The sequence below is a fragment of the Cetorhinus maximus genome, chromosome 1 (assembly GCF_964194155.1).
Source record: "Cetorhinus maximus chromosome 1, sCetMax3.hap1.1, whole genome shotgun sequence".
Lineage (NCBI taxonomy): Eukaryota > Metazoa > Chordata > Chondrichthyes > Lamniformes > Cetorhinidae > Cetorhinus > Cetorhinus maximus.
The window spans coordinates 190,526,826-190,552,030 of record NC_135879.1 but is presented as its reverse complement, the minus strand read 5'-3'; the positions used below and the strand labels follow the sequence as shown (position 1 = coordinate 190,552,030).

General features: G+C 43.2%; 1 protein-coding gene across 4 annotated transcripts in view; it reads right to left on the bottom strand.

Moving 5' to 3' along the window:
- ubap2a (ubiquitin associated protein 2a) overlaps window positions 1–25,205 on the bottom strand; it is a 134,304-nt gene that overhangs the window by 23,302 nt on the left and 85,797 nt on the right. For all 4 annotated transcript variants that reach the window (XM_078551357.1, XM_078551369.1, XM_078551353.1 and 1 more), the window contains exons 18-22: window positions 24,377–24,446; window positions 13,532–13,718; window positions 8,868–8,959; window positions 8,636–8,683; window positions 302–383 (exon numbers count right to left, since the gene is read on the bottom strand). In XM_078551357.1, coding sequence (XP_078407483.1) covers window positions 302–383; window positions 8,636–8,683; window positions 8,868–8,959; window positions 13,532–13,718; window positions 24,377–24,446 — 479 coding nt within the window. The remainder of the gene's footprint in view (window positions 1–301; window positions 384–8,635; window positions 8,684–8,867; window positions 8,960–13,531; window positions 13,719–24,376; window positions 24,447–25,205) is intronic.

Below are 25,205 nucleotides of genomic sequence, written 5' to 3'. Positions count from 1 at the left end.
CCATTGTTCCATCAGAAATGCTTCTATTTGTCCATGGCTTAGGAATAACTGATTGCAACAGTTGAACACACAAATTTAAAACCTTTTAAGAATACAAGTTAAACGCAGAATATATTTTGATTTCCCATTTAAGTTTAAAATATATTGAACAAAAATAAGATTAGCATGTTTAGAGATGGCGTATAAACCTTACTTTTCCTTGCAGGATTAAAGTGGGGTAGAGGACAATTAGTTGATGGCATTTTCTCAACAGCAAAAACTTACCACATGGAATGAGAAGTGCAAGAACCTAAATACACACCTGAGTAGGGGTTGCTTGCAAGACTTCCATCTCTGCCTGCAAGTGCTGCAGCTGGAGCAGGAAATGCCATTCCATAGTAATCCTGGGAGATCAAAAAATGGGCGAAGGCAAGAGAGAAAAGGCAGGGAGATGGAGGGGAGGTCAGAAGGGAAGAGAGGGAGGACAAAGAATGCAGACTTTTTAACCATTATGCATCAGTTTTGGTCTTACTAAAATATAAATCACAACATAAAGAAGCTAAGAGCATTATACTATAGAGAAAAATTTAAGTCTAAACTGTTTGATGGGTATCAAAAAGCAAATGATGAAAGTTTTGATAATCATGAAACATTAGTTTGATTTTCCAGAGACTTGAACATATTCTAAGTGCTACACACATTGACAGGAATTGGGGTAATTCAATAATCTTACACAGACATATTTTACTCCAACTGAAAGACACTACAGTGCCAGAGGACTGGTGTCTCATATCTGAGCTTCAACAGTCACACTGCTTCTTCCAACAGCAGTGGTTTACATAGAAACATAAAATAGGAGGAGGTCATTCAGCCCTTTAAGTCTGCTCCGCCATTCAATACAATCATGGCTGATCCGCTATTTCAACACCATACTCCTGTTCTCTCCCCATACCCCTTGATGCCTCAAGTCTAGATATCTATTTCCTTCTCAAATATGTTCAGCGACTTGGCCTCCACAGCCTTCTGTGGTAGAGAATTCCACAAGCCAGAGGAAATATCATCCCTGCAGCCAGTCTTGCCAGCCCTGTCAGAATTTTATGTTTCAATGAGATCCCCTCTCATTTTTCTAAACTCTAGTGAATTAAGGCCAAGTTGGCTCAATCTCTCTTCATCAGACTGATTCCTGGGATGGCAGGGCTGTCACTGTGAACTTTTGCTCTCCCTCTGTCAAATATATCCTTTCTTAGGTAAGGAGGCCAAAACCGCACACAATACTCCAGGTGTGGTCTCACCAAGGTCCTGTACAGCTGCAGTAAGACATCCTTGCTCCTCTACTCAAATCCTCTTGCAACGAAGGCCAACATTTGCCTTCCTAACTGCTTGCTGCACTTGCATGCTTGCTCTGTGACTGGTGCATGAGGACACCAAGGTCCCTTTGTACATCAACATTTCCCAATCTATCACCATTTAAATAATACCCTGCCATTCTGTTTTTCCTACCGAAGTGGATAACCTCTCACTTATCCACATTATACTGCATCCGCCATGTATTTGCCCACTCACTCAGCCTGTCTAAATCGTCCGGAAGCCTCTTAACATCCTCCTCACCACTCTCATTCCCATCCAGCTGTGTGTTGTCAGCAAACTTGGAAATATTACATTTGGTTCCTTCATCCTAATCATTGATATATACCGAGAATAACTGAGGCCCAAGCACTGATCCCTGCAGTACCCAATTAGTCATCACCTGACATTCCGAAAAAGGCCCATTTATTCCTACCCTGTTTCTTGTCTGTTAACCAATTCTCAATCCATGCCAAAATATTAAGCCGAATCCCATGTGCTTTAATTTTGCACACTAACCTCTTATTCTTTATCCTCTAAACTTTATCAAAAGCTTTCTGAAAATCCAAAAACACCACATCCACCTTCTATTAGTTACGTCCTCAAAAAACACCAGTAGGTTTGTCAGACATGATTTCCCTTTCATAAATCCTCGTTGACTTTGTCTAATCCCACTGATATTTTTCAAATGTCCTGTTATCACATCCTTTATAATAGACTCTAGCATTTTCCCTGCTACTGGTGTAATGATCCCAGCTGATGTTAGTTTTGGACAAGTCAGATCCCAGGGTGAAACCTGGCTTGATAGATCCTTACTTATTTTTTGTTAGGAAATGCGGAGGACGGCTACTGAACAGAATCACAGAAGTCAGCTGTGGAACTTTTAACAAAACAATAAAACATTTATCAAACAAGAAAAGATGAACATATGAACAAGGAGCAGGCCACTCAGCCCCTCGAGCCTGCTCTGCCATTTAATAAGGTCATGGCCGATCTGATAACCTCAAATCTGCATCTCGCCGATCCCCGATAACCTATCACCCCCTTGCTTACTAAGAATCTATCCACCTTTGCCTTAAAAACATTCAAAGACTCTGCTTCCACCGCCTCTTCTGGAAGAGCTCCAAAGAAGCACGACGATCAGAGAAAATTTTTTTGCCTCTTCTCCGTTTTAAATGGGCGACCCTTTATTTTTAAAGGGTGACTCCTAGTTCGAGATTCTTCCACAATAGGGAACATCCTCTCCAAACCTGCCCTGTCAAGACCCCTCAGGATCTTATGTTTCAATCAAGTCGCCTCTTACACTTATAAACTCCAGCGGATACAAGCCTGTCCAACCTTTGCTCATAAGGCAACCCACCCATTGTAGGTATTAGTCGGCTTCCAACGCATTTATATCCTTCCTTAAAATAAGGTTACCAATAATGTACATAGTATTCCAGATATGGTCTCTCAACTGCTCTGCACAACTAAAACATAACCTCCCTACTTTTATATTCAATTCCCCTCACATTAAATGATAACATTCCATTAGCTTTCCTAATTACTTGCTGTACCTGCATACTAGCCTTTTGCGATTCATGTGCTAAGACACCCAGATCCCTCTGCATCTCAGAGCTCTGCAATCGCTCACCATTTAGATATGTTTCTCTTTCATTCTTCCTGCCAAAAATGAACAAATTCACATTTTCCCACATGATACTCCATTTGCCAGATCTTTGCCCACTCAATCTATATCTTTTTGTGGTCTTATGTCCTCATCACAACTTACTTTCCTACCTATCTTTGTGTCATCAGCAAATTTGGCAACCATCCCATCCATTCCTTCATTCAAGTCATTTATATAAATTGTAAACAGTTGAGGTCCCAGCACTGGTCCTTGTGGCACACCACTCATTACATCTTGCCAGCCTGTAAAAGACCCATTTGTGGCTACTCTCTATTTCTTGTTAGCCAGCCAATCTTCTATCCATGCCAATATGTTACCCCCTTTAAAATTAATAAATTTATTTTCCGAAATAACCTTTGATGTGGCACTTTATCAAATGTCTTCTGAAAATCCAACTACAGTACATCTGCCAATTTCTCTTTATTCACAGCTCTTGCTACTTTCTCAAAGAACTACAATAAGTTGGTTAAACATGATTCCCCTTTCACAAAGCCATGTTGACTCTGCCTAATTACCTTCAACTTATCCAAGTACCCTGCTATAGCTTCATAATAGCTTCTAACATTTTCCCTATGGACAGACGTAAAGCTAACCGGCCTGTGTTTTCCCGCTTTGTCTCCCTCCCTTTTTGAATAATGGAGTTACATTTGCTATCTTCCAATCTAATGGGACCTTTCCCAAATTTAGGGTTTTCATTTTCTAAAACTCCAATGCACCAACTATATCATTAACTATTTCTTTTAAGACCCTAGGATGAAGTCCATCAGGAGCCAGGCACTCATCAACCCGCAGCTCCAAAAATTTACTAGGTACCACTTCTCTGGTGATTGTAATTTTCCTAAGTTCCTCCCTCCCTTCCATTTCCATCCTTCTGGGATGTTACTTGTATCCTCTATAGTGAGGACTGATGCAAAATGCCTGTTCAATTCATCTGCCATTTCCCTGTTTTTCATGATCAATTCTCAAGATTCACTTTCTATGGACCAAAGCTTACTTTTAAGTTTCTTTTAAAAAGTATTTATAGAAACTTTGTTTTCATATTTCTGGCGAGCTTTCTCTCGTACTCTAATTTTTCCCTCCTTATTCATCTTTTAGTCATCCTTTGCTGTTCCTTATATTCTGTTCAATCTTCTGACTTTCCACAATTATATACTTGCTCTTCAAGTCTGATACTATATTTAACATTTCGAGTTAACCACGGATGGTGTGTCCGTCCCCTGAACTTTTTCTTGGAATGTACCTATTGCGTATTCTGAAATATCCCCTTAAATATTTGCCACTGCATCTCTATTGACCTATCCCTTAACCTAATTTGCCAATTCACTTTGGCCAGCTCTGTTTTATATAAGCGCCCTTATTTAAGTTTAGAAATACATCTCAGACACACTCCTCTCTCCTTCAAACTGAATATAAAATTCAATCATATGATCGCTGCTACTCAAGGGGCGTCTTCATGGAGGTCATTAATTAATCCTATCTCATTGCACAATACCAGGTCTAGTATAGCTTGCTCTTTGGTTGGCTCCAGAACATGCTGTTCTAAGAAACTATCCCAGCAATATTCTATGAGCTCATCTAGGCTACCACTGCCCATCTGACTTTAATCTACATTAATCTGTAAACTGGAAAAATCTCCCATGATTAACACTGTGCCTTTCTGACAAGCTCTTATTATTTTTTCCTTTATGCTCCATCCTACCATGTGGTTACTATTAGGGGGCCTGGCCTGTACACGACTCTGACAAGCGACTTCTTGCCTTCACCATTTCTTAGCTCTACCCGAACAGTTTCCACATCCTGGTTTCCTGAATTTAGGTCATCCCTCTTGAATGTGTTAACACCATCATTAACTAACAGAGCCACCCCTCCACCTTTTCCTCACTTCCCATCCTTCTTTCATCCACAACTTTACAGATATATACAGATTTGCAAGGATAACACAAGTTAAAAAAGCTATCTTATATTCTCATGTACACATTAATACACGGTCCATGTAAACCAATAGGTGACCTGTGGTTAGACACACCACTCTCTGAAACCAAGTGATAGATGCCGTCCCAAACAGACGCTATGGATCCCTCATCAACTCCCTCCAGGCGGTTGTAACACCGTGAGCCAACCGGTCTCATTGCACACCCTCTTTCGCACGAGGGTTTCCGATCTCCACCCGAAGAACCTGTTTTGGAATCTTCCACAAACAATGTTTTCTCTTGGATGCCTTCCACAAGGGTCCACCTCCAGGGCTCCAAACTCTCCTTTCAATGTTCCTCTCCACTGGATTGCCACGTGTTTTCAAGCTTTGCCTTCCATGCACTTTCTCAGGTTCAGCCATGCCAACAGAACACCACTGCTTCACATGCCCATAGTAAAGAGTTACAGACCTTTGGCTGTCTCCTTGGGTCTTCTGGCTTCTTACAAGCCTATTTTGCTTTAAGTCTGTGTCCTGCAGCTTTCTCCATTTAAGCCTCTCTCTGCTCCTCACCCAACTTTACATTACAGGACATTTTCAAGATTCCTGTTATTCCTTTGACTAGGTGGTGGTCTCCAATTTCTGGGACCTTCTCCTATTCTTATGGAGAATCTGTCTTCTGCAGTTCCTTCTCCTGGCTCCTGGTTTCAACTGAGCTGAAACTCGTTTTCTGTCTCACTTTATAGGTCTCCTATTGCTAGGCAACAGCAGTCTTCTCTACGTTGTTTTAACTTCCCTAAACCACTACCTCCCTTGATAGCATGAAGGGTCATAAACCTCAATGAAAATGCAGGTATACAAACAGAGCCTAGACTTGCTGTCTCCACTCTAAAATGAAACTAGATCCCACGTTTCACCTTTTTAAACCTACAAACAGAAAAAATATAAATTAAACTTAAAGCTACAGCTTATTCTTAACACAAATACACATAAAACTTACTTAGAACTATCTCAACTAAACACTGATGTAAGGCTAACTGGTCTGTAATTCCGTTTTCTCCCTCCTTCCTTTTTTAATAGTGGGGTTACATTTCTCACCCTCAATGTGCCAAGACCACCCCAGAATCTACGGAATTTTGGATGACAACCAACGCATCCACTATTTCCATGGCCACCTCCTTTAGCACACTGGGGTGCAGATTATTAGGCCCTGGGAATTTCAGCTTTCAGTCCCATTAATTCCTTCCAGCACTATTTCTTTTTCACTAATACTAATTTCTTCCAATTCCTCCTGCTCAATAGACCCTTGGTTCCCTCATTTCTGGGAAGTTATTTGTGTCTTCTTCCAAGACGACAAAAGTAGTTGTTTAACTGCTCTGCCATTTCCTTGTTCTACATAAGAAATAGGAGTCGGCCATTTGGTCCCTCAAGCCTGCCCCGTCATTCAATAAGATAATGGCTGATCTGCCCCAGGCCTCAAATCTTTTGTGCCAGCTTCTCATAGCCCTCAACTCCCTGATATTTCAAAAATCTATCTACCTTCTCTTGAAATGCTTTTGAGTGAGCTAGCTTCCACAACTCTCTGGAGCAGAGAATTCCAGACATTCATTACCCTCAGAAGAAATTCCTTCACACCTCAGTTTTAAATCTGTGTCCCCTTATTCTGTAACTATGTTATCTAGTTCGAGATTCCCCCACTAGTGGAAATATCATCTCAACATCTACCCTGTCAAGCCCCCTCAGAATCTTGTACATTTCAATAAGATCACCCATCATTCTTCGAAATTCTAATGAATAAAGACCTAACCTGTTTAGCTGCCCTTGATAAGTCAACTCCTTCATCCCAGGAATCAGCTGAATGAATCTCTTTTGAACCGTCTCCAATGCCAGTATATCCTCTCGAATACGGGGACCAAAGCAGCCTCACCAACAGGCTGTAGAGTTGTAACAAGGCTTCCCTATTTTTAAACTCCAACTCCCTAGCAATACAGGCCAAAATTCAATTTGCCGTCTTAATTACTTGCTGCACCTGCATGCTAACGGTCTGTGTTTCGTGCACAAGAACACCCAGATCCCTCTGTGCTGCACTTCCTACCATAGTGCATGATCTCACACTTTCCTACAATAAACTGCCAAGTTTTTGCCCACTCACTCAACCTGTCTATAATCCCCTTGCAGATTCCTTATGTCCTCATCACAACATGCCCTCCCAACTATTTTTGTATCGTCAGCAAATTTGGATACATTACACTCTGCCCCCTCCTCCATGTCATTAATATAGATAGTAAATAATTGAGGCCCTAGGACTGATCCTTGTGGCACTCCAATAGTTACATGTTTCCGAGCTGAAAAAGACCCATTGGTCCTGACTCTGCCTTCTGTGTTAACCAATCCTCAATCCATGCTAATACATTACCCTATCTTGTGCAACAACCTTTTATATGGCACCTTAGTGAATGCCTTCTGGAAATCCAAATAGACTACATCTACTGGTTCCTCTTTATCAGCTCTTGCTTGTTATATCCTCAAAGAACTCTAGCAAATTAATCAAACATAATTTCCCTTTCACAAAACCATGTTGACTCTGTGTGCGTTACACTTTTCTAAATGTCCTATTTCTTCCTTAATAATGGATTCTAGCATTTTCCCAATGACAGATGGAAGGCTTTCTCCTTCATACGTTCATCTAGTTTCCCCTAAAACACATCTGTACCATTCGCTTCAACCAATCTCTGTGGTAGTGAGTTCCACATTCTCACCACTCTTAGGGTGGAGAAGCTTCTTTTGAATTCTCTATTGGATTTCTTGATGACTATCTTTTTTGATAGCCTCTAGTTATCCTCCACCAAGAACAAACATTCTCTCTGTATCCATTCTTGCAAAAGAGGCAAATGTGCTGCAAGAAAAAAACTTTTTCACACGGAGTAGTTTGGGTCTGGAATGCACTGCCTGGAAGCACGGTGGAGGCACGTTCAATCGAGGCATTCAAGAGGGCATTAGATGATCATTTAAATAGAAACAATGAGCAGGGTCACAAGGAAAAGGCAGGAGAATGGCACTAAATCATAATGCTCATTTGGAGAGCTGGTGCAGACTTGATGGGCGAATGGCCTCCTTCTACGTCATAACAATTCCATGATTCAATTCTGTAAAGCCAAGCAGGCCGCCGCATCTTAATTCTCACTCATGTGTTAATAATACTTTTGGTAGTTTGCTCACAAGAATGGAGGCAGCTGTGTTTAACAGAAGAGGTGAGTCAATACTAGAGATTTTGAAGGCTTCCATTCACCTATCGCATCTCAGATTACACTAGTGTTAAAAATACACCCTGTGGAGTCTACAAAATCCAAGGCCTGCTTCAAGAGCCCAAGTGTAACTTGCTAAAAATATGCGATACAGGTTCAGCATCTCAAATCCTGCTATTTGAAAACCGTGTTTTTAAGCTGGCATGAATTATTATTAGATGAGCAAAATAACTTACTGGCTTTGGGGCTAGGTGCTGCATTGACACAATGACTAGTTAGTTATCAGCTTTGCACGCCTATGTTTTCCTGCACTCCAAGTGACCCTTGAGCCCACTCAGCCCGAACCACCCAACCCAAAAACCTGCATGATCTGAAATCTGGCACAGGCTCGGTCCTGAGATTGCTGGTTTTGAGACATTGTACCTGTCTAAACTATGGCAAAATCAATTAGTTTTAAACATTCAGTTTGCAAAAAAAAAAAATACGAACCATAGGAAGCCTGGATTGAAGTACCTGAAGGTCATCATATCCATAGATCTATTGTATGAAAGAAAAGAAAATCAAATTCCCAAAGAACAATGTTATTTGAACAAAATATACTAATTTTTAACTAAAACACAAAGCACATTTATAGTCAAATCAAAACAATTTCTCTGCCTGGTCTGCAAACACAATTGTTAATTAGTATTTCCATTCAACTAATAAGTGCATTCACTCTTACTGGGTATGCAGGCAGCAGTCCCCCTGGTCCAACAATGTACTGATTGTGTAAAATAGGAGGCACACCTGGAGGAAGATTTGGCGGAGCCTTCCCTGTAATAAGAAAGTAGCTGTATTAAAATATGTTAGCGTGTGGAGAAAAGCCATGGTTCAGGAAATGTGTCCCTCTACTATTTCAACTTACTTAGTACAGCAAGTAACTGCATTTTGATAGTCTGACTCCATTACTTTATCTGATAAAAGTTAATCACCTTTCAAATATATGCCTTCCACCCCACCACCACACCCTTTTGAAATCTAGAGACAGTGTGCGCACGCACCTCACAGAAAGGAAAGAGCAAAACATGCAGTAGACCAGTGTTGGAGAAACAGAGAGAATGGAGGAGACTGGCAAGATAAGGAGCAAGAAAATATCACCATAATTATATGGAAAAGGGTGAAGGACAGAGAATCAATGGAGGTCAACCAGAATAAAGTAATAGACAAGCAGGTTTAGTACAAGATAACATGCAGGCAACTCTACTCGCTTAGAGTAGTTAAGTTTAATTAGTGGCATCCAGGAGACTGTTGGAAAAACGCACCCTTAGCATTGCAGTATCAGCTGGTTTTTGAAAGATATAACTTTATTTTTATCCTCGATCATACTTGAGTGGAAGTAGATCACAGACACATCAGCAGGAATTATCAATCGGAGGCTAACAATGGGGATGGCTCCAACAAAGCCCACAAGCTACAAAGATGCTACTCCAGACTTTGTATTACTGGGAGAATTAGCAACAGTCATTTGTACTGAAAGGGTTCTAATAACCAACTGTGACCTGCTATATGATCTTTTTACTGCTTTTTATTTTTAAGCAACTTGTTTCATGGCAGACAGCCCACCTTAAATCATGATCTGAGTGGTTAGTCTACCAATCCCAAAGGCTAGATTGTAAAGGGGACTGTCAAACTAGACAAGCTAAATAAAGGAATGAGGGTTTCTACTTGACCTGAGTGAGACTGTATTGTGTGCACACACAAGGTTATTCCTCAACTCAGGCAAAGGCTCACTCAGTGGTTACCCTGGAGCTTACTAAGAATAGGATCTAAAAGTGTAATAAGGTATTCAATTACTTGATTAAAAGCCCCTTAACTAGACAAGCAAATCAGATCAAAGCATTAACAGATCCAAATGTTATAACTTAGTCCAGGTGCAGGATTGAGGCACTATAGCTTTATAAACCAAGACATAAAAAATTACATACAATTTTATTCCCATTTACTCTATAAGGACAAGTATTACTGTCATATAAGCGAGGCATATTTGCAAGCTTGCAAAGAGTGGGGATTATTGAAAGAAAACATGCCCATTTATTATTTTATAAAAATTTACGAGTGCAAGCAATTTCTTCAGGGAAAACGAAAGGGCAATTGATATACAGTCCTAACTGCCTCCTCTTCATTATGGACATGAGGTGTCAGCTGTGGCTCAGTTCATAGCACCCTCGCCTTTGAATCAGAGGGTTGTGGGTTCATGTCCCACTCCCGGAAACCAAGAACAGTGATTGTACTCGAAAGAGTTGCAATCTGTGACTGTTGATAACTCAAAAGAGTTTCATTATGGACATCCAGTCCTTCTACATCTCCAACCCCCCCCACCAGGGCTGTCTGAGGGCTCTCCACTTCTTCCTTGAACAAAGACTCGAACAATCCCCATCCACCACCTCTCTTCCACTTGGCTGAACTTGTTCTATCTTTTTGTGGAGTATGTGGAACATTCCTTGTTCCAGTCCGACTCAGGCCCCCTCCCACAACCCTTTCTTCAGTACGTCAATGACTGTATTGGTGCCGCTTCATACTCTCGTCAAGGCTTGGAAAAATTTATTGATTTTTCTTCCCCTCTCACCTTCACATGATCCATCACCGACATTTCCTTTCCCTTCTTCGATGTGTCGGTCTCCATTTCTGGTGATAGGCTATCTACCAATTTTCATTACAAGCCCACCGACTCCCAAAGTTGCCTCGACTATAGCTCCTCATACCCTGCTTCCTCTCAGGACTCCATCCCATTCTCCCAGTCCCTCTGCCACATCTGTTCCAATGATGCTACCTTCCAAAACCGTGCTTCTGACGTGTTTTCATTTTTGCTTAACCGAGGATCCCCACCACGGTGGTTGGCAGGGCCCATAACCATGCCCAGTCCATCTCCCGCACCTCTGTCCTCACCCCTTCCCGAACCATGATAGGGTCTCCCTTGTCCTCACTTTCCACCCCATCAGCCTCCACATTCAAAGGATCATCCTCCGCCATTTCTTCTAAATCCAACACGACACCGCCAAACACATCGTCTTCTCACCTCCCGTCAGCATTCTGTCAGCGACGTTCCCTCTGACGCCCTGATCCACTCCTCCATCACCCTCAATTCCTCATCCCCTTCCCACTGCACCTTCCCATGCAATTGATGAACCTGCAGCACCTGCCCCTTTATCTCTTCCCTCCTCACAGCCCAAGGGCCCAAACACTCCTTTCAGGTGAAGCAGTGTTTCACTTGCACCTCCTGCAGTTTGGTCTACTGTATTAAAAATAAAAATATCTGGAAAAACTCAGCAGGTCTGGCAGCATCTGCGGAGAGGAACACAGTTAACGCATTGAGTCCGTATGACTCTTCAACAGAACTAAGTAAAAATAGGAGGGGTGAAATATAAGCTGGTTTAAGGGGTGGCGGGGGGGGTGGGACAAGTAGAGCTGGATAGAGGGCCAGTGATAGGTGGAGATAGCCAAAAGATGTCATAGACAAAAGGACAAAGAGGTGTTGAAGGTGGTGATATTATCTAAGGAATGTGCTAATTAAGCGTAGAAAGCAGGACAAGCAAGGTACAGATAGCCCTAGTGGGGGTGGGGTGGGATGGGGTGAAGGAATTGAAAAAGGCTAAAAAGTAGAAATAAAACAATGGATGGAAATACATTTAAAAATAATGGAAATAGGTGGGAAAAGAAAAATCTATATAAATTATTGGGGAAAAGGGGGAGATCAGAAAGGGGGTGGGAATGGAGGAGAGAGTTCATGATCTAAAATTGTTGAACTCAATATTCAGTCCGGAAGGCTGTAGAGTGCCTAGTCGGAAGATGAGGTGCTGTTCCTCCAGTTTGCGTTGAGCTTCACTGGAACAATGCAGCAGGCCAAGGACAGACATGTTGGCATGAGAGCAGGGTGGAGTGTTGAAATAGCAAGCGACAGGGAGGTCTGGGTAATGCTTGCGGACAGATCGAAGGTGTTCTGCAAAGCGGTCACCCAGTCTGCATTTGGTCTCTCCAATATAGAGGAAACTGCATTGGGAGCAACGAATGCAGTAGACTAAGTTGAGGGAAGTGCAAGTGAAATGCTGCTTCACTTGAAAGGAGTGTTTGGGCCCTTGGATGGTGAGGAGAAAGGAAGTGAAGGGGCAGGTGTTGCACCTTCTGTGGTTGCATGGGAAGGTGCCGTGGGAGGGGGTTGAGGTGTAGGGGGTGATGGAGGAGTGGACCAGGGTGTCCCGGAGGGAATGATCCCTACAGAATGCCGCCAGGGGGTGAAGGGAAGATGTGTTTGGTGGTGGCATCAAGCTGGAGTTGGCGGAGGATGATCCTTTGAATGCGGAGGCTGGTGGGGTGATAAGTGAGGACAAGGGGAACCCTATCATGTTTCTGGGAGGGAGAGGAAGGTGTGAGGGCGGATGCGTGGAAGATGGGTCGGACACGGTTGAGGGCCCTGTCAACCACCGTGGGTGGAAAACCTCGCTTAAGGAAGAAGGAAGACATGTCAGAGGAACTGTTTTTGAAAGTGGCATCATCAGAACAAATGCGACAGAGCAAAGGAACTGAGAGAATGGGATGGAGTCCTTACAGGAAGCGGGGTGTGAGGAGCAGTAGTCGAGGTAGCTGTGGGAGTCGGTAGGCTTGTAATGGATATTGGTGGACTGTCTATCACCAGAAATTGAGACAGAGAGGTCAAGGAAGGGAAGGGAAGTGTCAGAGATGGACCATGTGAAAATGATAGAGGGGTGGAGATTGGAAGCAAAATTAATAAATTTTTCCAGGTCCAGACGAGAGCATGAAGCAGCACCAAAGTAATCATCGATGTACCAGAGAAAGAGTTGTGGGAGGGGGCCGGAGTAGGACTGGAACAAGGAATGTTCCACATAACCCATAAAGAGACAGGCATAGCTGGGGCCCATGCAGGTACCCACAGCCACACCTTTTATTTGGAGGAAGTGAGATGAGTTTAAGGAGAAATTGTTCAGTGAGAGGACAAGTTCAGCCAGACAGAGAGTAGTGGTGGATAGGGATTGTTCGGGCCTCTGTTCAAGGAAGGTTCTGGTTTACTGTATTCGCTGCTCCCAATGCAATCTCCTCTACACTGAGGAGACTAAACGCAGGCTTGGTGATCGCTTTGCAGAATACCTTCGTTCAAGTCAGCAAGCATGACCCAGACCTTTCTGTTGTTCGCCATTTCAACACACCATCTTGCTCCTATGCCCGCGTCTATCTTTGGCATGCTGCAATGTTCCAGTGAAGCCCAACACAAGCTGGGGAACAGCTCCTCATCTTCCAATTAGGCACTTGGAATACACAGTATTCCACAGGAATACACAATACACAGAAGTCCCCTTTCCATAGAGAAGGCTTTAAAACGAAATGGCTTTCTACCTGAAGACACAGTAGGAACTGCTCGTGTGGTAGCTGTTGGCATGGATACGCTCGCAGCACTCAGTCCAAGGCTGTTTGTAGTGTTTAGGCTACTGGAGACACTGGCTGATGACGTGGTGATTGTAGTAAATGTCAAAGCAGTGGAGAAAGTTTCAGAAGTCTGCAAACTGTTGTCAACATTTGTGTGCTGTAAGCAAAAAATAAAAGCATAAGCAACACAGCATCATATTAATGCCAACTGACTGACCTTCACAACACCCACCACCCCAATCCATCTGCTTTGCCTTGCTACTCTCCTGTTGCTACTCCAGACTGAAATATGCTTTGGATAAGTCTGCAGCTAACCTTAGAGTCTGACATCCTCCAAAGGATGGACTGAGGCACCCATTACTGCCTTACGAGGAATAATTCCAGCTGCTCAATCCTCTTCTCTTACTGAATTTTTCTCCTAGCACACCAATGATCAATCACCACCTCAACATTTGTCCCCAGCAAGTCCATTCATAAAGTCCTTGCCATCCATGACCTTATTGTGGACAATTATATCCTGGTTCTGACAGAAACTTGACTGACAGGTAACTGAAGTTTTGCTAACTAGCTATACTTTCCACTATCTGCCCCACCAAAACAGAGAATGGCAGTGTGGCCACTCCCGTTTCTCCCTCTGGTACGTTCTCCTTCAAACTTGCCTTCCTTGGCCCCTGCACCATGCAATTCTTCATCTTCTGATGAAAGATCACAAAGTGAAACGTTAACTCTCTCCATATGTTGCCAAACTGAACATTTCCAGCATTTTGTTTTTAATTCCCCATCTTTGATTATTTGAATCTCCACTTGCTCAGCCTTCCATCCATCAATTTCAATATCATCCTTAAACCTCTCAGAATCAGAATGGTTACAGCACAGGAGGAGGCCATTCAGCCCGTTGTGTCTGCGCTGGCTCTCTGTAGGAGTAATTACCCTACAGCCATTCCCTCACCTTCTCCCCATACCCCTCTATAATCATCCTTTAGAGATAACAGTCGAATTCCTTTTTCGACTGAGCCTGCCTTCACCACACTCTCAGGCAGTACATTCCCGATCTTAACCGCTCGTTGCTTAAAAACATCTTACAATTTTTCATGTTGCCATTGCTTCTTTTGCCAATTAACTTAAATTGGTGCCCCCTTGTTCTTAATCTTTTCATGAGTGGAAACACTTTTCCCCTATTTATGCTGTCCAGACTTAAGATTTTGAATACCTGTTCCATATATACTCCACTATCCATATTAGAAATGACATTTCGCTCATTCCACTCCACGATCCTAATCACAAGCAAGGCCAATTCCGATCACTTCCTTCAACCTCACAGAGCAACCACCCCTAGCCAATTTGACCTACTTCTGTATCTGTCCCTGGAAAATCTTGCTCCCCAAATTATTGATAAATGCACTTTCAAACTCCCAATAGCCTAGTTTCCATTTGCAGCAACATTTTTGCTCCTTATGGCACAGGAGGGCAATTGGCCCATCCATGCCAGCTGAAGAAATAGTCAGTCCATTCACCTTAGCCCCGAGTTTATTTCCCTCAAGTGCCCATGCAATTTTCTTTTGAAAGCATCGATTCTCAGCTTTCACCATCTTTGCAGGCAGCCAGGCCCAGGTCATTACCACTGGCTGCATGAAAAAGTGCTTCTTCACATCCCTCCTGTAGCTCCTGCCCTAAACTGTCTCTAAGTTTTTTTAAGTTAAATTTACGGGATGTGGGCATCGCTGGCCAGCCCAGTATTTATTGCTCACCCCTAATTCCCCTCAAGAAGGTGGTGATGAGCTGCCGCCTTGAACTGTTGCAGTCCACGTGGTGCAGGTACATCCATAGTGCTATTAGGGAGGGAGCTCTAGGAATTTGATCCAGCAATAATATTTGTATCACCAGTTAATGGGAACATGATTTTCTTGCTTTATCTTATTTAAGTCTCCCGTCTCCCATTAACTTGAAAACCTCAAATCTCCCCCCGGCCAGCCTCCTTTTTTTCAAGGGCAACAACCTTAACTTTTCCAACCCAACCATAATTAAAAGCTCTTACCCATGGTTCCATTCAAGCAAACCACCTCTGCACCCCCTGAAGGGCCCTCACATTCTTCCTAATATGTGGTGACCAGAACTTGAAGCAATACTCTAGTTGTGGCCTCACCAGGGATTTAAAAAAAAAAATATATATGTAACTTTGCTGTTGTATTCAATGCTTCTATTTATGAAGCCTAAGATCCCATTTGCTATGCAAATTAATCTCTCAATATGTCCTGCCAGCTTCAAAGATCTATGCAGGTACAAGTGATTAGAAAGGCACATGAAATGTTGTCGTTTATTGCAAGAGGGATGGAATATAAAAGTAGGCAAGTTTTACTACAGCTATACAGGGCCTTGGCAAGCTATGGGTGCAGCCAGAGGACATTGGTACAGTGTTGAACGAATACTTCACATCCATCTTCACCCCAAGAGAATGAGGATGAAGGTATGGAACTCGGGGAAACTGCGAGGTTCTTGAGCAAATTGATATAGGGAGTGGCAAGGTATTGGAGGTGTTGGCAGGCTCAAAAGTGGACAAATCTCCAGGTCCAGATGATTTGTGCCCCAGACTGCTGAGGGAAACAAGGGAGTAGATCGCAGGGGCTCTGACACAAATTTTTAATTCCTCTCTGGCCACAGGGGAGGTGCTAGAGGTCTGAAGAACAGCTATTGTGGTTCCGCTATTTAAGAAGGGTTTTAGAGAGAAGCCAGGGAACTAAAGGCCAGTGAGTCTCACGTCAGTGGTAGGGAAACTACTGGAGAAAATTCTGAAGGGGAGAATCTATCTCCACTTGGAGAGGCAAGGTTTGATCAGGGATAGTCAGCATGGCTTTGTCAGAAGGAAGTCATGCCTAACAAATTTGATTGAATTTTTTGAAGAGGTGACCAGGTGTGCAGATGAGGGTAGTGCAATTTTATATCGATTTCAGCAAAGCCTTTGACAAGGTCCCACATGGGAGCCTTATAAAGAAGGCAAATGCACATGGGATACAGGGTAATTTGATAAGGTGGATTCAAAATTGGCTTAGTCGTCGGAGACAGAGGGTGATGACGAAGAATGCTTTAGTGACTGGAAGCCAGTGTCCAGTGGCGTACCACAAGGATCTGTGCTGGGTCCCCTATTATTCGTCATTTATATAAACGACATAGATGACTATGTGGGGGGGTAGGATTAGTAAGTTTGCGGATGACACAAAGATTGGCCGGATGGTTAACAGTGATGTTGAACGTCTTGGGCTACAGGAAGATATGGACGGGATGGTCAAATGCGCAGATAAGTGGCTGATAGAATTTAGCCCTGAAAAGTGAGAGGTGATACACTTTGGAAGGAGTAATTTGACAAGGAAGTGTTCAATGAATGGCATGACACTAGGAAATTCTGAGGAACAAAGGGATCTTGGCGTGTGCATCCATAGATCTCTGAAGGTGGAGGGGCAAGTTAGTGGGGTGGTGAAAAAGGCATATGGCACACTTGCCTTTATCAATCGAGGCATAGATTACAAAAGGAAGATCATCTTGGAGCTGTTTAGAACCTTGGTGAGGCCACAGCTGGAGTACTGTCTGCAGTTTTGGTCGCCACATTATAGGAAGAATGTGATTGCACTGGAGGGAGTGCAGAGGAGATTCACCAGGATGTTGCCTGGGATGAAACATTTAAGTTATGAAGAGAGGTTGGATAGACTTGGGTTGTTTTTGTTGGAGCAGAGAAGACTGAGGGGCGACCTAATCGAGGTGTATAAGATTGAGGGGAATGGACAGGGTGGATAGGAAGTAGCTGTTCCCCTTGGTTGAAGGGTCAGTCACAAGGGGACATAAGTTCAAGGTGAGGGGCAGGAGGTTTAGGGGGATGTGAGGAAAAACTTTTTTAGCCAGGAGGGTGACGGTCTGGAATGCGCTGCCTGGGAGGCGGGTTGCCTCACATCTTTTAAAAAGTACCTGGATGAGCACTTGGCATGTCATAACATTCAACACTATGGGCCAAGTGCTGGTAGATGGGAGTGGATAGGTAGGTCAGGTGTTTCTCACATGTCGGTGCAGGCTCGATGGGCCGAAGGGCCTCTTCTGCACTCTGAGGTTAGGCCTAGACCCACTGCAGTTTAGAAATATGAGAGGTGATCTTATTGAAACATAAGATGAGGGGACTTGATAGGGTGGATACCCAGAGGATATTTCCATTTGTGGGGGAGACTAAAACTAGGGGACACAGTTTAAGAATAAGAGCTTTCCCTTTTAAGACAGGGAATGAGGAGAAACTTTCTCCTATTGGGTCACTGGTGTGTGGAATTCTCTTCCACAGAAATCAGCAGAGGCTGGATCTTTGAATTTATTCAAGGTAGAGTTAGATTCTTGTTAGCCAAGGGCGTCAAGGGTTATGGAGGGCAGACAGGAAAGGAGCTGAGACCACATTCAGCTCAGCCATGATCTTATTGAATGGTGGAGCCAAATCAAAGGGCCAAATAGCCTGTTCCCGTTACTATGTTCCTATGCACATGACCCCTTCAGTTTCTTCTGGCCCTGGCACTCTCTTTAGAACTGTGTCATTAAGTCTGTATCGTCTCTCCCTATCCATTCCACCAAAATGCATCAGCTCATGCTTCGCTTCATTAAACTGGGTCTGTCACTTGTCTGCCAATCTCTATGTCCTGATGCAGTCAATTTGATGTCATCCTCACCTTTTGGCCTTCCAAGTTTGGTATCATTTTCAAATTTTAAATTCTAATATCCAAATCATTTATATACCTAAAAAGTGGTGCTAGCACTGAACCTTGGGAAACAAAACTGTCTACCAATCCTCCAGTCTGAACAACCATTTACCACAACTCACTATTTTCTGTCCTTAAGCCAATTTTTCATCCAAGTTGATGATGGCCCTCCTATTCTATGAGCTTCAATTTTGTTAACCAACCTTTCAGCCTTCTTCAAAGTATTTCTTAAAATTCATGTGGACCACATTACTTCCTCAACCTTACTGCTTCACAAGAACACAAGAATTAGGAGCAGGCCATGCAGCCCCTTAAGTCTGCTCTGCCATTTGATAAGGTCATGGCTGATTTGATTGTGACCTCAACTTCACTTTTCTGTCTGCTCCCCAATAACCCTCAACTCCTTTGGTGATCAAGAATCTAACTCTGCCTTGAATATATTCGATGACTCAGCTTCCACTGTTCTCTGGGGAAGAGAATTCCACAGACCCTCAAAAAAATACTCCTTACCACAGTCTTAAATGAAACGTCCCTGATATTTAAATTGCGTCCCCTGGTTCTAGACTCCCCCACAAGGGAAACATTCTCTCAGCATCCATCCTGTCAAGTCCCCCCAGGATCTTATATATTTCAATCATGTCACCTCTCAATCTTCTAAACTCAAATGGATATTGGCCCAACCATCTCAACCTTTTTTCTCAAGGTAACCCTTCTTCATCCCAGGAATCATTCGAGTGAACCTCATCTGAATGGCTTCTAATGCAATTATATCCTTTCAAAAGTATGGAAAAACCAAACTGTCTGCAGTACTCCAGATGTGGTTCACCAATGCTCTGTACTGATTAGCCTGTAGTTACCAGGAACATCTTCACACTCTTTGAATGAGAGTCACTTTTGCCACTCTTCAATCATCTGGCATCTCCTCCAGATCTAGAGGAAGATCGGAAGATTTAGGCAAGCCCTTCCACTATCAGCAACACCATTTTCCTTAGCAATAAATACCAACATTCCATTTGCCTTCCTAAATTACTTGCTGCACCTGCATACCAACTTTGAGATCCATGTACCAGGACACCCAGATCCCTCTATACCCGTAGAGTTCTGCAGTCTCTTTCCATTCAAATAATGCTTCTCTATTCTTCCTGCCAAAATAGACAAGTTCACATTTCCCCACATAAAACCATCTGCCAAACTTTTGCCTACTCTATGTCCTCTTGACAACTTACTGTTCTACCTATGTGTCCTCAGCAAATTTAGCTACCATACATTTGGTCCCTTCAAGAAGCTAAGCAGTTGAAACCCCCAGCAATGATCCCTGTGGTATTCCACTAATAACTTCTTGCCAACCTGAAAATAATCTGTTTATCCTTACTTTGGTTCCTGTCAGTTAACCAATCCTCTATCCATGCTAATATTACCCACTACACCATAAGCTCTCATTTTGAAGTAACCCTTGGTGTGGTACCTTGTCAAGCGCTTTTTGGAAATCCAAGTACACCACATCTGCAAGTTCCCCTTTATCCACATTACTTAACTTCCTCAAAGAACTCTAATAAATTAGTCTAACGCAATTCCCTTTTCGCAAAACCATGTTAACTTTGCCTGGTTGTATTATGATTTTCTAAATGCCCCGCTATTACCTCCTTAATAATAGGTTTTAGCATTTTGCCTCTGACAGACGTTAGGCTAACTGGCCTACAGTTTCCTTCTGTCTGTCTCTCTCCTTCAAAAAAATTCAAATGGATTGGTCAAGTATGATCTGTATTTTTCAAATTTGTACTGGCTCTTAAACACCCCCTAGTGTCAGTTTACCTTTTTCCCGATTATAGTTTCTAAAACCTTCATGACCACTGATGTTAAACTGACTAGCCTGTAGTTCCCAGGAATGTCTTCACGCTCTGAATGAGAGTCACTTTTGCCACTCTTCAATCATCTGGCATCTCCTCCAGATCTAAGGAAGATTGGAAGATTTAGGCAAGCCCTTCCACTATCTGCAACACCACTTTCCTTAGCAACGCTGGATGCAAGGACCAGGCACCCTGTCCACTCTAAGCATAGCCAGTGTTTCTAGTACATCCTGCTCATCAATTTTCACCCCATTACCTCTACCATCTCCACTTCTACTGATATTTTAATCAGCATCCTCTTCCTTAGTAAACTCATTAAGCATTCTAGCCTTGTCCTACACCTCTAAGCATATATCACCCTCTTTGTTCTTAATGGGACTCACCCTACCTCTTATTACCTGCTTACCATTTACATGGTGTTAGAAGATTTCTGGGTTCCTTTCTGTGCTAACTGCCATTCTATTCTCATTTTTTCTCTTTTCCAGTCATATTTTCTTCTTTATGTCCCTTCAAGTTGCAATTAGCCTGCTTCTTGCTTGAAGAATTCACATACATGATGACATGCATCATACACCCTCTTGTTTCATCATATTCTCTATCTCCCTCATTATCCAAGGTGCCCAGGCTTTTGTTCCCCTATCTTTTTACCCTTGTTCGAAAGTACCTATCCTGTACCGCCCCATGAAAGTTCACCCACTTTTGGGTTACCATTTTGCCCTGGCTCGATCCGCACCCCCCGCCCTTCATCCCATTGAAGTTAGCCCACTTCCAATATAAAAGTCGTACTTTCAATTGTTCCTTGCTCTTCTCCATTATTAATTTGAACCTTATGATAGTGATCATTCTGACCCAAGTTTTCCCCCCGCAGACATTTGGTTTCATTCCCCAGCATCATATCCAGCAATACCCCCTTCCCAACTGGACCGAGAACATACTGGTCAAGGAAGTTTCTCTGAACACATTTCTGAAAATCCTCCCCCTTCCTTACATTTTACTCTAACATTACCCAAATATTGATTGTTGCACATCACCACTCTATAGTTCTTGCACAACTGATTTCCCTGCAGACTTGCTCCCATCACTATTTGGAAGCCTATAGAATACTATCAGGATGGTGAACTTATTTTTTTGGTTCTCCACTCTAAGCAAATGAATTTCTGACCATGCCTCAACAGCATCCTCTCTTTCCCACAGTTCAATGTCCTCCCCTAATCGATACTGCCATCCTATCTCCCTTTATCCCTTTTCCATATTTTCTGAACAATTTATATCCTTGAATGTTAAGCACTCAGTTCTCAACATTTTTTAAGCCATATTTATTATTGCCAATACATATTCCCACACAGGCTATTTGTGCTTATAACTCACCAACCTTACCACACTTTGTGCAGTCACAAAGCTTGCCTTTGTATTCCTCGTAGTTCTTTTCAGTCTGCTTCTCTCATATGAGATAACTTCCATCTAATATTATCAAGAACTTTTATTCTGATCAGTAAGTACGCGGATGACACGAAAATTGGCAGGATGGTAAACAGTGAAGAGGATAGCCTTAGATTACAGGAAGATATAGACGGGCTGGTCAGGTAGGCTGATCAGTGGCAAATGGAATTTAATCCAGATAAGCATGAGGTGATGCACTTGGGCAGGACAAACAAGGCACTGGAATACACGATGAATGGTAGGACCCTGGCAAGTACCGAGGATCAAAGGGACCTTGGTGTGCATGACGAATGGTCCCTTAAGATAGTGGGGCAGGTAGATAAGGTGGTTAAGGCAGCATATGGGATGCTTGCCTTTATTGGCCGAGGCATAGAACATAAGAGCAGGGAAGTTATTCTGGAACCGTATAAAACGCTGGTTAAGCCACAGCTAGAGTATTGCGTGCAGTTCTGGAGTCCGCATTATAGGAAGGATGTGATTGCACTAGAGAGAGTGCAGAGGATGTTGCCTGGGCTGGAGAGCTTTAGTTAAAAGGAGAGATTGGATAGACTAAGGTTATTTTCCTTGGAGCAGAGGAGATTGAAGGGGGGCGTGATTAAAGCAAAAAAATTATGAGGGGCATAGATAGGGTAGACAGGAAGGAACTTTTCCCCTTGGTGGAGGGATCAATAACTAGGGGGCATAGATTTAAGGTAAGGGTCAGGAGGTTTAGAGGGGATGTGAGGAAGAATCTTATCACCCAGAGGGTGGTGGGAATCTGGAGCTCTCTGCCTGAAAGGGTGGTAGAGGAAGAAACCCTCATGACATTTAAGAAGAATTTGGATGTGCCATGGCATACAAGACTATGCGCCTAGTGCTGGAAAATGGGATTAGAATAGTTAGGTACTTGTTTGACCGGAGCAGACTCGATGGGCTGAAGGGCCATTTTCTGTACTATAGACCTCTGATGACGTGCACCTTATTCCACTTTCCTACTTTTATGCTGGTGCCCCCACCCGCCAATTTAGTTTAAACCCATCTCAACCACATTGGAGATCCACCCCACGAAGGCATTGGTCCAAATCCTAATTAAGTGCAACGCATCCCTTTTGAATCAGTGTCTCCTGCTCCAGAACTGATCCCAATGTTCCAAGATTCTGAAGCCTTCCCTCCTGCATCATGCCTCAAGCCAGGCATTGATCCTCCCTAGCTCTGAAGTAGCCATACAAACTCGAAACGTTAATTCTGTCTTTCTCTCCACAGATGCTGTTAGACCTGCTGAGTTTTTCCAGCATTTTCCGTTTTTGTTTGTGATTGATCCTCCCTATCTTCCTATTTCTACTCTTGCTAGCACATGGCCCTGGGAGTAATCCAGAAGATTACTACTTTTGATGTCTACTTTTCAAACTTCCTCCCTAGCTCCTGAAAGTCTGACTTGAGGACTTCAAGACTGCTCGCTGTCATTGATACTGATTTGTACCACAACTTCTGGTTTACTCCTTTCGTCTAGCAGGATATTCCATACTTTCCCCATCCATGGCACCAGGAAGGCAACGCACAATGTGGGGCTCATGACAACGATTAAAGAAATGCCTTTTTGTCCCCGATATGGAATCTCTTGTACCAGTTGCATTTCTACCCTTTGCTGTTCTCTACAGTTTAGTCCCTTGCCCACTGGTGCCAAGGTCTGGACTTCACTGTTCAAGGTGTCTTCATTCCCAGTGGTCTCCAATGCAGAGTACTGGTTTGTGTGATATATCAAGACTCCTGGCATTTGTTGTCATCTCTTACTCTTCCAGATACCACTTATCTACGAACCTTGAACTCTTACTGCCTGTATCTTCTGGAATAAACAATCCAGGAAACTCTCACCCTCCCTGACGCTCCAATGACTCCAGCTGCCTCTCAATCTCAGAAATCCTGAACTCCAGCTTAAGTAGCTGGAGACACTTCCTGCACACAGTTTCTAAAAGACATATATGTCCTGAAGGTCCCACATGGCACAGGAATTGCAACTGCTGCCCAAGATCTAAAAAAAATCTATTCCCTCTTAAAATATAGTTAGCACCCCCTTTAAGCCATTAATTCAAAGCCTCTAGAACTGCTTAATACTCTTATTAATTCACTTATCATTATCTTGTGCTGATACTTTTTTTTTAAAGAAGCTGCTCCCTCCGCTGTCCCAGAACTCCTTCAGCTACCCTCCTCACCTTAGAGGGTTCTCCAAACAATCACTTACCTGCTGTCTTGTGGTGTCAGATCTTATCTGGGTTTGTTCTGTGTACTCTGACTCTGCTTTTACCTGACCTTGAACACTGTCTTCCCTCAGGCTCAGTCTCTGACTCATGCAGGCATCCTGCCGCTGCTTTCACCCATGGGTTTCCAACACTTTTCCCCAAGGATTGCCCTCTGTCTCCTGTTGGCCATCTTTTGCCATTTTATTTGAGTCTCCTGCACGGTTTCTTCTCAGGCTGGTTCACTCTGCAGTTGTCAATCTGGTCAACTACTTCCTCACCATCGTTCATGCCCTAGCTGCCAGTTAAAACCTTTAGCTCCTCCTGGTTGTTCTACAGTAAAAGTGCCTCAAACAAACTGCTGTTGCTGAACCTTATAAGTAAAACAGCCAAAATAAAACATAACTTATAACAGATGTTAGATTGTAGCCATTTAACTGGGGATCGTCTTCACTGTTTACTGGATACAATCACCACAGTACTTATAAAGCAGGATTTTGATAATCATTGAAGATAGAAAATTCTTTAGCAGCAGGATTTTTAAATAGTTGGAAAAGTATAATACATTTAACTCGAAAAAGTTAACATACTTACTACATGTGATGAACTTGCAGCTAGTGAAGTAGCAGAAGGAACGCTACTGCTTTGGTGGTTTGGCAAAGAACTGCATAAAAAATTGTTGCAAGAAAACAACAGTTAGGTTAAATTGAGCTATACATGATTCTGTTGTAGTGCCATAAAGGACATAAACACTCAAAATGTCACAAGCAGTAAGAGTTCCAGATAGTAGATGGGTGGCCAACCGGAAAGTAAGAGGGGACAACAACTGCTAGAGTCTTGGGGTGTGTGTCACACAAACCAGAACTCAGCATTGGAGACTGCTGGAAATGAAGACACCTTAAAGAACTGCAGTCCAGGCCATGGCACCAATGAGCTAAACTAGAGGGGACAGCAAAAAGTAGAAATGTGGCCATTACAAGAGATTCCATAGGGCAGAATTTTCTGCCCGTCGGGCGGGCAGGCCTGACCCATTCTCCGGCAGGGAAGCGGGCCCCGCCACGATTTTGTGTGGGTGGCCCTTGATTGGCCCGCCCAGCATGACATCCTGCGGGAAAGCGCTATGCACATCCTGTGTGGGCGGGGGGATTCCCCAAAAGTGAGAGCGCGCTCTTTCACGCATGTGGACGAAAGAGCGCACATCTCCCTGAGGCAAAGTGCTGCCTCAGGGAGATCACTTACACTTTTAAAAATATGAATAGAAAAAAAATTCCCTATCATGTCGCCCTCATGTGACAATGTCACATGAGGTGGGACATGTTCATAATTTACATAATAAGTTTATTAAGCTTTTTAAAACTCTACATGAAACCTCATCCGCCGGTGGATGAGGTTTCATGTTTTTTCTATTGCCCGCCGGGGCTCC